Source organism: Triticum aestivum, chromosome 3A (assembly GCF_018294505.1).
Source record: "Triticum aestivum cultivar Chinese Spring chromosome 3A, IWGSC CS RefSeq v2.1, whole genome shotgun sequence".
Classification (NCBI taxonomy): Eukaryota; Viridiplantae; Streptophyta; class Magnoliopsida; order Poales; family Poaceae; genus Triticum; species Triticum aestivum.
Genome location: NC_057800.1, coordinates 135,543,954 through 135,555,076, shown reverse-complemented (window position 1 = coordinate 135,555,076; position 11,123 = coordinate 135,543,954). Strand labels below are relative to the sequence as shown.

Here is an 11,123-nt window from a genome sequence, read left to right as displayed (position 1 = left end):
CTTTCCATCATACTCACGAAGATATTAAAAAGATGAAGCGTATGAGACAAACTCAATTCCATTTTTTTGTAGTTTTCTTTTATAAACTAAACTAGTGATAAAATAAGAAACTAAAAGACTCGACTGCAAGATCTAAAGATATACCTTCAAGCGCTAACCTCCCCGGCAACGGCGCCAGAAAAGAGCTTGATGTCTACTACACAACCTTCTTCTTGTAGACATTGTTGGGCCTCCAAGTGCAGAGGTTTGTAGGACAGTAGCAAATTTCCCTCAAGTGGATGACCTAAGGTTTATCAATCCGTATGAGGCGTAGGATGAAGATGGTCTCTCTCAAGCAACCCTGCAACCAAATAACAAAGAGTCTCTTGTGTCCCCAACACACCCAATACAATGGTAAATTATATAGGTGCACTAGTTCGGCAAAGAGATGGTGAAACAAGTGGTATATGGATAGTAGATAAAGGTATTTGTAGTCTGAAATTATAAAAGCAGCAAGGTAACGAATGATAAAAGTGAGCGTAAACGGTATTGCAATGTGTGGAAACAAGGCCTAGGGTTCATACTTTTACTAGTGTAAGTTCCCTCAACAATACTAACATAATTGGATCATAAAACTATCCCTCAACATGCAACAAAGAGTCACTCCAAAGTCACTAATAGCGGAGAGCGAACGAAGAAATTATGGTAGGGTACGAAACCACCTCAAAGTTATTCTTTCCAATCAATCCGTTGGGCTATTCCTATAAGTGTCACAAACAGCCCTAGAGTTTGTACTAGAATAACACCTTAAGACACAAATCAACCAAAACCCTAATGTCACCTAGATACTCCAATGTCACCTCAAGTATCCGTGGGTATAATTATACGATATGCATCACACAATCTCAGATTCATCCATTCAACCAACACAAAGGACCTCAAAGAGTGCCCCAAAGTTATACCGGAGAATCACGACGAAAACGTGTGCCAACCCCTATGCATAGGTTCATGGGCGGAACCCGCAAGTTGATCACCAAAACATACATCAAGTGAATCACGCGATATCCCATTGTCACCACAGATATCCACGGCAAGACATACATCAAGTGTTCTCAAATCTTTAAAGACTCAATCCGATAAGATAACTCCAAAGGGGAAACTCAATTCATTACAAGAGAGTAGAGGGGGAGGAGAAACATAAGATCCAACTATAATAGCAAAGCTCGCGATACATCAAGATCGTGCCAAATCAAGAACACGAGAGAGAGAGAGAGAGAGATCAAACACATAGCTACTGATACATACCCTCAGCCCCGAGGAAGAACTACTTCCTCCTCGTCATGGAGAGCACCGGGATGATGAAGATGACCACCGGGGAAGGATTGCCCCCTCCGGCATGGTGCCGGAACGGGTCTATATTGGCTTTCGATGGCTACGGAGACTTCTGGTGGCGGAACTCCCGATCTAATCTCCTCATGGATGTTTTTAGGGTATATGGAGATATATAGGCGGAAGAAGTACGTCAGGGGGGCCACGAGGGGCTCACGAGCGTGGAGGGCGCGCCTAGGGGGGTGGGCGCGCCCCCTGCCTCGTGACCTCCTCGCAGATCCCCCGACGTGCACTCCAAGTCTTCTGGGCTTCTTTCCTTCCAAAAATGAGTTCCGTGAAGTTTTAGGTCAATTGGACTCCGTTTGATTTTCCTTTTCTTCGAAACCCTAAAACAGGGTAAAAACAGAAACTGGCACTGGGCTCTGGGTTAATAGGTTAGTCCCAAAAATGATATAAAAGTGTATAATAAAGCCCATAAACATTCAAAACAGTAGATAATATAGCATGGAGCAATCAAAAATTATTGATACGTTGGAGACGTATCACCCGACGCATGTACCGGATCTCTGCTCCGCTCACCCATGGCATGGCGTTTCCTCCAAAGCTCCTTCTTTGAGGGGGGCGGCTGCACCCATGGCGCCGAAGGCGGCACGGGAACAGGCTGCATCTCCGCCTCCGCCCGCGGTCCGCGGACCTCCGAGCCCTCCGACTCCGAGGAGATCCCCAACCCCGAGACCACCGGTCGCTCACCAGGTGGCCTGAAGGTGGAGGTCACAGATATCGGGCTCGAGGCCATGGCGCGGGAGCGGCGTGAGCGCGAGACACAGAGGGAGGAGAGGGGAGGTGGCCGCTGCGGTCGGAGTGACCCACGGCGTGAGCGCTGGGCGCGGTGGACGCCGGCGCCGGAGTGGCGCTCGGCGGGGGCGGGAAGGGGGGAGGGGCGAGGGCTTGGCACTAGTACTGAAATCGATCATTTCGACAACGGCGCACCAAGGACAGGACGTCGGCGAGCAGCCCGTCTGGGAGACCCATGGCCACGTCATCTACGGTCCGATCACCGGCTTCGGAGTATGGCCACGGCGTCAGGTCGGAGCGAAGCAGAGGCGGCGGCGATCGGGAGTTCCCTTCCGGGTCCGGCACAGAGAAGGACAGCCCCCACCCCCACGGTCCGAGCAACAGAAGGGCCCCAGCCAGAATCCAATGGCCGAGGAACCGATTCTCACGTCAGCGCCCGCCACACGGCACCAGCCAGCGGCCCAGGACCCATCCAGATCCGCGCGAAAACTCTGTTCGCCCCCGCCCGACCATCTCGCGGCGTTGGGTCGTCTTCCCCACCTCTCACTCCCCTTCGCCTCGCCTCTTCCTACTGGAGCACTGGTTCCGACCCCGACAGACAACTTGTTCCAAAAACTTCAAAACGCAACCCGCACGTCCCACCCCACCCCACCCCAATCCCTCGGGCGCCCGGACGGAGGGAACCCGAAATTTTCGGCTCCGCGTCGGCGCGCATCGTCCCTATCCGCCTCCGCCTCCGCCTCGAATCCCATCCCCATCTCGGAGCCGACCGAACAACCCCCCTCCCCCGACCGACCTTAAATCCCCACTCCTCGGCGCCGCCGGAACCCTAAGGACCCAAATCCGCCGCCCCGATTCGGGGTTCCAGGGCGTCGCGCGTCCCCACCCCCATGCCCTAGCCGCCGCCGGCGCCAGTGCCATGCTCGCCTCCCGCATCCCGCCCAAGCGCTGCACCGCCGCCGTCCCGTACGAGCTGGAGCCCCCCGCCGCCGCCGCCGAGGGCATGCCGCCCGCCAAGCGCCGCCGGGAGCGCGTCCTGCCCTCGCGGTTCAGGGACTCGGCCGTCCTCCTGCCGCCGCCCGCCAAGAAGGCCTGCAAGGCCCCCGCGCCGCCCAAGGTCGAGGACAGGGACGGCCAGGTGTACGAGGTGGAGGTGCGCGCCGTCGGCCCGAAAGGCTCCGCCTTTGGGGCCGTGCAGACCGAGGTGTGGACCGGCGAGCCCGCGCAGACGGAGGAGGAGCTGTACCGGGCATGCCGGAACATCAGCAGGAGCGGCAGTTCGGGCTGTTTCAGTGGAAGCGTTGTCACTTCCGTGAGCAATGCTGGTGAGAAATGCGCGCCGGAGAAGACGCCCGTGGTGGGCGCTGTGGTCCCGTCCACGAGCAATGCTGGTACTGGAAATGTCGGGCTGGAGGGGAGGTCCCCGGTGGTGGAGTGCAAGCCAAAGCAGGAGGCCGAGGTCAGGAGAGAGGATTTCTACTGGCCAGAGGATTTTGTGCTCGGGGACGTGGTGTGGGCAAGGTCGGGGAAGAAGAGCCCCGCGTGGCCGGCGTTAGTGATCAACCCGCTGCAGCACGCCCCGGAGGTTGTGCTCAACTCTTGCGTCCCCGGCGCGCTCTGCGTCATGTTCTTCGGTTACTCTGCCGGCGGCCAAAACAGGGTAATTTATTTATTACAGTTTCCTGGATAAGCGCTGCAGTTCTCTTTTCCTGGTTGAATTGGTTGGTTTATGAACCAAACGGTTCCTTTCTGTTTCTCTTTCCGTGGGCTCACATTACCGTCTTCATTTGTAGGACTATGGATGGGTCAAGCAAGGGATGATCTTTCCCTTTGTGGAGTACCTAGATAGGTTCCAGGGACAATCTCTCCATAAGCTTAAGCTCAAGCCAAGCAAATTCCGTGCAGCAATTGAGGAGGCTTTCCTTGCCGAGCGCGGCTTTTTTGAGCTCCAAATGGACGGGGTCTGCTCTCTGGACAAGTCTGTGAATGAGCAGTCTGTCACCGATGGCGCACGTGAAGTGACTGGTTCTAATAACGAGCAGGAGTGTCAATCTCATTCTCAGGTAATTGGACGTGTGGAGTTGTAATAGCTGAGCTTGTAGCTGCCTCATTTATTACAGTTCCTCGGCTAGGCTGCTATCTAATTTATTTACTGTGTTGCAGGTTGTCGTTAAATTAGCAGCATGTTGCGATAGCTGCGGTAATCGTCTTCCATCCAAGATTTCAAAGAAAAAGAAGCAAGAAACAGAGCAGTTACTTTGTAGGCACTGTGAAAAGGTATGTATGTCTCTGGCATGTGACTGAACGAAGGTGCTTCATATGTTCTAGTAACTCGATTCATTTCTATTTAGTGCCTTACATGGGTAAATACTATTATTTCTGCAGCTATTGCAGTCAAAGCAATACTGTGGCATATGCAAGAAAATTTGGCATCACACAGATGGCGGAAACTGGGTAAGCCTTGAAACCGCTTTGGTGATGGTATATAGATTATCTTCTCTTGATTTTTGTAGGCATTGACCTGCAATCCGTTTCTTGGCAGGTATGCTGTGATGAGTGCCAGATTTGGGTTCATGTAGAATGCGACCGGACATGCAGTGACCTGGAGGTTGTTTGTTCACCTTTGTTTGGTGTTGAGATTTTAATGTCATGATGTTTGTTATATATATGTAATATGTTGTTTGGTGTTGAGATTTTAATGTCATGATGTTTGTTATATATATGTAATATGCAATGCTTCCAGGGATAGGCTTCACTGACTACACATTATTTTGCAGGATTTAGAAAATACCGAGTATTTCTGTCCTGATTGTAAGTCTAAACGCAAGAGAGTAATGAAAGTTGAACAAACGAGCACCTCCAATAGTTCAGAGTGAGTTATTCATTTCTTTCTCAAACCTATGGATGTCTGTTGGCTGTTATAATAAATAAAAAATGCCAGTTTCTAACATGTCCCAGCATAGATTTGCCAGCACTTCAAAGGAAAAGTTGCCTGAATCCATACCTGTGTGCTGCTCTGGGATGGAAGCATTGTACTTGCCAGAAAAGCACATGTAAGCATTTGACATATCTTCTACTGAATCTTCAGATTACATGTTTCTTTAAATTTGCATCAATACTCTATCTGAATCTAATGTTTTATTATTTTAAGTAGGAGTACTATATTTTTTTGTATTAAGTCAACTGTTCAGAAAGAAATACTAAAATTATTAAACATGCCATCTTTTCTTTTCGTGGAGCAGCAACTTTCCTCTTTTGGTTCATTTTCTGGGCTAGAAAAATTGACCTGAGAGCTAAAGTACAAGTGCACAAACATATGTTACCGAATCGAAGTGGCTACTGTATACTTGCAATTGGTCCTTTAACCTTCACTTGGTGCATAAGCAAGTGACTTTTAGGTCGCTTTAGTTCTTACCGTAGTCACCCCTAGGATTGGTCACTTTTGTGATGGGAATTCATATGATGTTTAGGGGCCAGAAGCAATAAAAACCATCACACAGTTGCTAGCGGTCTTCATGTTGCATTGATTTCCTTATGTGTGCTTGCATCATTGCACGGTTGCACCAGTATTAGTATTTGAGTATTGTTTTTGCTGGCAGGATATTATGTGAATGCAGGTCTTGCAAGAAAAAGATGATGACTCTGAATGAGTGGGAGAGGCATACTGGCTCAAGGAAGAAAAATTGGAAGATGAGTATTAAACTCAAGGGCACTGGGGAGCCACTAATTGACTTGGTAAGCTCTCAGGATCTTCATCAACTTGGACGTCTGTGGTTCAACATAATATGTGAATGCTATATATACCTAGTTAGTTGATCCCCACTAACTCCAATTCTCTCAACATGCAACTATGCCAACTGACCATGCCACTGTGCATGGGAAAAGATCTACCTTAACATGCCACACGCATGCTACTCATATTCAATATTTTTTCTACAACTATACAATAATCAAATATAATAAATATATTAGTTTCAATTCTCAGATTATTAATCCAAATATTAATACTTAATACAATCAAATCTCATCGAAATAATTGCAACCAAGTCCCACAGCAATGCACGGTGTATCATCTCTAGTTGACACTAATGCACACATGCATGCAAAACTGACAAGATTCCTTTTTTGTCATTATCTGCAGCTTCATGATATTCCGGGTGGAAATTTCAAGTCTTCTACCCCAGGCATTAAGAAAGAAGAGTTGCTTTCATTACAAGGTATGCCACTCTTGATTTTTTTTCATGGGCTTTGTGGTTGGTGATTTTAATATGACTTCACGCTGTTGAATTTTTCCAATATCTGCAGCAAACTCTTACAGTCCAGTCTATGCTAAATGGACAACTGAACGTTGTGCTGTCTGTCGGTGGGTTGAGGATTGGGACTACAACAAAATTATCATTTGTAACAGGTAGTTCCTGCCTTCATTTGAATTTTTATCCATCACCTGCACTTGAATTCCTTTGATGTTTGAAGACTAAAAATATTATGTAAGTTTTCATGATTAGTGGTTAATAAAAGCTTCTCGAAAATTTATGTATTCAGATGTCAAATAGCTGTCCATCAAGAGTGCTATGGAGCTCGTGTCGTACAGGATTTAACTAATTGGGTTTGTCGAGCTTGTGAACTGCCCCAACAAAAAAAGGAGTGCTGCCTATGCCCTGTAAAAGGTATTTTGTCTCGATGAATATCCTATACTACATTGTTTGGAATGCTTGTTCTTTTCCTAATGTCTATATGAAACAATTCCTGTGAAATTCTTGTATCCCAAATAGGGCCTCATTGTTTCCGCATCCCAAACAGGGATCCAATTGATGTGCTCCATAGTTTCATGATTCATCATATGGAATTGTTTGGACAGTTCAGTAATTTCCTCAAGTGTTGACGTTTTTTTCCTGAGAAAACGTAATAAGATTTTGCGTCTCATTTTTCATTGAAAAGTGGCGGTGGTGGGCGTGGGGGTGGGGTGTGTGTGTGTGTGGGGGGGGGGGGGGGGGGGGTTAGTTCAGTACAGCAGCCTCAAAGGAGGGTAAAGTTACAAGGTGGGTGTTTAATGGACGTCCCAGGCTGTCGGCAAGATCAATCTAAGGCTGAGTGCCCCTGCTCTAGACCAGAGGGCAGCTTCTGTTGACATTTTTAGTGTGTTCCCGACTCATGCTTAGTTTTATTCCTTGGTTGTGATAAGTTTGATTGGTCCACAGTGGTATCTAATATTCTAATGTTTTCTTGTCTTATTTACCATGTTGTTTATGGATCACTCATGCTGTTAACTTGTACTTCTTGTTGGACCTCCTAGGTGGTGCTCTCAAGCCAACTGATATTGACCAACTGTGGGTTCATGTCATGTGTGCCTGGTATCAGCCTAAAGTCTCCTTTCCTGTTGACGAGACAATGGAGCCAGCTGTGGGCATATTGAGCATCCCTTCTGAGTACTTTAAGAAGGTTAGGATTTTTATCTAGTACTCTTTGCAAGGTTGCCTAATGGGTAATTATTGTATGTGCTTCTGTGTTCAATCATCTTACTCTTTGTTTAACTCTTGTGTTTTTGTTAACTCCAGACATGTATCATATGCAAGCAGATGCATGGGGCCTGCACCCAGTGCTACAAGTGTTCTACTTATTATCATGCAACATGTGCATCAAGAGCTGGATATCGCATGGAGGTAGACTGCTTTTGCCACCTCTTTGTAGAGGAAATTGTCATCATAATATGTTTGCATATCCATTTTCTTTAATTTAACCTTCACTCTCTTTTCTTATATGAAAACAGAATGCATATTATTGGCTATATAATGATTGTCTGAAAGATTATGTTTGAGCATATGCCACTTACCAGCCTGATATTGTTTGCTTCTGTGTAGTATTGCTGTGGATTAGCAAGTTTTTTCCACCAACTTTTACATTTAAGCTATGTTGTGGCAAAAATTCCCTTGTGCCAATTTTTTTTGTGTCGTTGCTCAAATAATTCCATTTGAGCTAATCCTAAAGTTTTTAAGCATGCTGTCTTTAAAGCATAACTTGATACAACTGTTTAAACTGTGCATCATTTGACGCAAACATTTTCTGGCGTTTGTTCCTTTATTAACCGATTTTAAACATAAAGATTAAAATTGTACTTTTCCTGTACTCTTGCAGTTGCAATACTCTGAGAGAAATGGTAGGAAGGTGACTAAAATGGTCTCCTACTGTGCGTTTCACAGGTAATAATTCTATCACTTGATTTTTCCTTTTTGGTTAAGTTAAACTCATGAATGGTTATCTAGAAGAACAATTTTAAGCTGGCTTAACGATCATTATATATACTTCCTTTTGTGTAATCTTTTGGGGTTGATTTTAGTACCAATCAAACCTATTTTAAGAAAACAATGGCAAATATGGTCCATGGAACTGGCATGATTTTGGAACAATGTCATTTGCAGAAGTGAAAATGTAACCTGAGGCATAAATTATCACCAGTAAATGTTACTAATACATGTTATTCTTTCTTGTCCACTTCAGTACTCCTGACCCAGATAATGTGTTGATAGTGAAGACACCAGATGGAGTGTTCTCCACCAAATTTTTGCTCCAAAACAATGAGAAACAATCTCCTGCAAGACTAGCTAAGAGTGAAAATCACCAGGAGGTTTTTCCTGCTGAAGTTTCTGATTGCCCAGCTGCAAGGTGCCTACCTTATGAAATCTTGAAAAACAAGGTATTTTCTAATTATCTTGGTTTTCTGCATCCACCCTGGACATTACCTTGTGATAATTTTCGTTTCTAGTTCATTTATACAATTATACTCAATATATACATTGACCTTTTTTTCATCCTTCCTGTATAATTTTTTTGCCTGTTGTGTGCGCGTGTTCGTGTGTGTTGATTCTGAAAATTGCAGCAGCACTGTTTTGCGTGACATACTGTTATGCCCAACTTAGGTTAATGTTAAATGCAAGTGATGTTAACAGACCTGTGTAGTTTTAATTTCTGTTGTTTTGTCAGCAAGTCCTTGGTACTAAATTATCTGTGTTTTCCAGAAACAACAAGGAGAGGCAGTTGCCCATCGAATAATGGGACCCCGACACCACTCTCAAGATTTGATTGAGGCTTTGAACACATACATGGTAAGTGCCTGGTCCTGACCATCACCATCTTTTTTTAAGCAACATTTGAATGCTAGAAACATTTAGGCATCTTATTCCCTTGTCAGCAGGACCAGAAGGGCGACCGACCTTTTGCTACGTTCAAAGAAAGGCTTCAATATTTACAGGTTTACTTTCTGAATGATCCTGGTTCTTAAAAGGCTATATGAGCAAACCAATAAACATATGTTTGACTATTTCAGAGAACTGAAAATAAGAGGGTCTCTTGTGGTCGATCTGGAGTACATGGATGGGGGCTCTTTGCTGTTAGGAAAATTCAAGAGGGGCAAATGGTAATCACTGCAGACTATATTTTTTTCTTCAACAGTGCTCATACTAACTACATTATCAAGCACATGCACTGACATACCATATTAATCTGGTCACAAAGCATAATTTAACAGCCCAATGTAGCATTTATGGCAGCAATTTGATTAAATGTGCACTGTCTAATACAGCAGATAACTTTTGTTACTTGCTTGATCTCCAATTAGTGAATATACTTGGTTGCATTGACTGATCTCCAGTTAATGAATATAATTGGTTGCAATGCTTGATCTCCAATTTGTAGATGTAATTGGTTTGTTGTGCATAATTTATAGGCACATACATGTTAAATCAGCAGCATGAACATTTTTAGTACATTTTCTGTCTCACACTAGAGTTCAAAATTTTACCATGAAAATGCTTATGCCTATGTTATCGAAGCACTTAAATACATCCCATTTGTGAGGAATCTGTTCTTAATTTGTCAGCTAACCAAACTTGTGCCAGGTGATCGAATATCGTGGGGACCAAGTCAGACGTAGTGTTGCTGATTTGAGGGAAGCACGATATCACAAGGAAAATAAAGACTGCTACGTGAGTTATCCTTTTTGTACTGTTTTAATTGGTTCCCTACTTTCAACTTGAACGGTTTAACTGGTGTAACTAATCGCCGTCATGCAATCTTTTCTTGATGACAATTCGATTAAGTGTAGAACCACATAAAAACTGTAGCTTTGTTGTTCTGACGTGCTGAATTGTTTTTTTGCGTCTTGTGCTGCTGCAGCTGTTCAAAATAAGTGAAGATGTTGTGATTGATGCTACGGAGAGAGGAAACATCGCCCGCATAATTAACCACTCGGTAAACCTTGATCATGCTCTCTGACACCTGCATCTTCTTGAATCCATGAAATGGTTAACTAATATAGTCATTGCGTTTGCAGTGCATGCCTAACTGCTACGCGAGGATCGTGAGCGTCGGCGACAACAAGAGCCAGATAATTCTGATTGCCAGAAGAGATGTCTCAGCCGGAGAAGAATTGACGTACTGCTTCATAACCCTGTCCTCTTCTGTCTGGTTTACACACGGAAAAAAAGACAATTTAATCGCGTTGAGAGTGTATACAACAATCTGCAATCATTTGATGTTCTGATCCTCTCTATTTTCCCCTGTCATCCACAGGTATGACTACAAATTTGACCCGGACGAGTCGGAGGATCGCAAGGTTCCCTGCCTGTGTAAAGCCCCTAACTGCCGTGGATACATGAACTGAAATTTCTGACAAGGACTAACCAACCCCAATTACAGTGGCGAAGCGCCACACACATTCATCCAGATTCTTTCATCGTCTTGTGCATGGCCGCCAGCATGCAACCAGCTTAGCTTGTGTTTTTTTAGTCACAGGATTTTGCTAGCTAGCGAGGTAGGGCTTTACCAGGCTAGGCAAGAAAAAGAAGCATAAACTGGCGTCCACAGCCAGGCATTGTAAATTCTTCATTGCTGCAATAAATTGATGATTTCTCTTGTGAACAAAAGAAAAGAAAAGAAAAGAAAAGAAAAGGAATCCAAAAGGAAAGAAGATGTCCAATTGTGTTGATGCAATATATATTTCGTGTGACGTCTCAGATGCTGAGGAG

General features: G+C 44.8%; 1 protein-coding gene across 3 annotated transcripts; it reads left to right on the top strand.

Annotated features, from left to right (window-relative positions):
• Positions 1–2,612: 2,612 nt before the first annotated feature.
• Positions 2,613–11,092, top strand: LOC123060691 (histone-lysine N-methyltransferase ATX4). 3 transcript variants are annotated; one of them, XM_044483511.1, is made up of 22 exons: positions 2,613–3,763; positions 3,897–4,166; positions 4,267–4,380; positions 4,489–4,557; positions 4,646–4,711; positions 4,881–4,975; positions 5,076–5,156; positions 5,703–5,838; positions 6,245–6,320; positions 6,409–6,511; positions 6,646–6,770; positions 7,397–7,542; positions 7,659–7,763; positions 8,236–8,300; positions 8,599–8,794; positions 9,117–9,203; positions 9,290–9,349; positions 9,425–9,514; positions 9,996–10,082; positions 10,273–10,347; positions 10,430–10,530; positions 10,669–11,092. In XM_044483511.1, the coding sequence occupies exons 1-22, from the start codon at positions 3,023–3,025 to the stop codon at positions 10,757–10,759; spliced, it is 2,979 nt and encodes a 992-aa protein (XP_044339446.1). In that variant the 5' UTR covers positions 2,613–3,022; the 3' UTR covers positions 10,760–11,092. The 3 variants fall into 3 exon arrangements, with proteins under 3 accessions (XP_044339446.1, XP_044339443.1, XP_044339444.1); XM_044483508.1 differs by having other exon boundaries at positions 2,616–3,763; positions 5,067–5,156; XM_044483509.1 differs by having other exon boundaries at positions 2,648–3,763; positions 5,067–5,156; positions 9,293–9,349.
• The last annotated feature ends 31 nt before the right edge of the window (positions 11,093–11,123 follow it).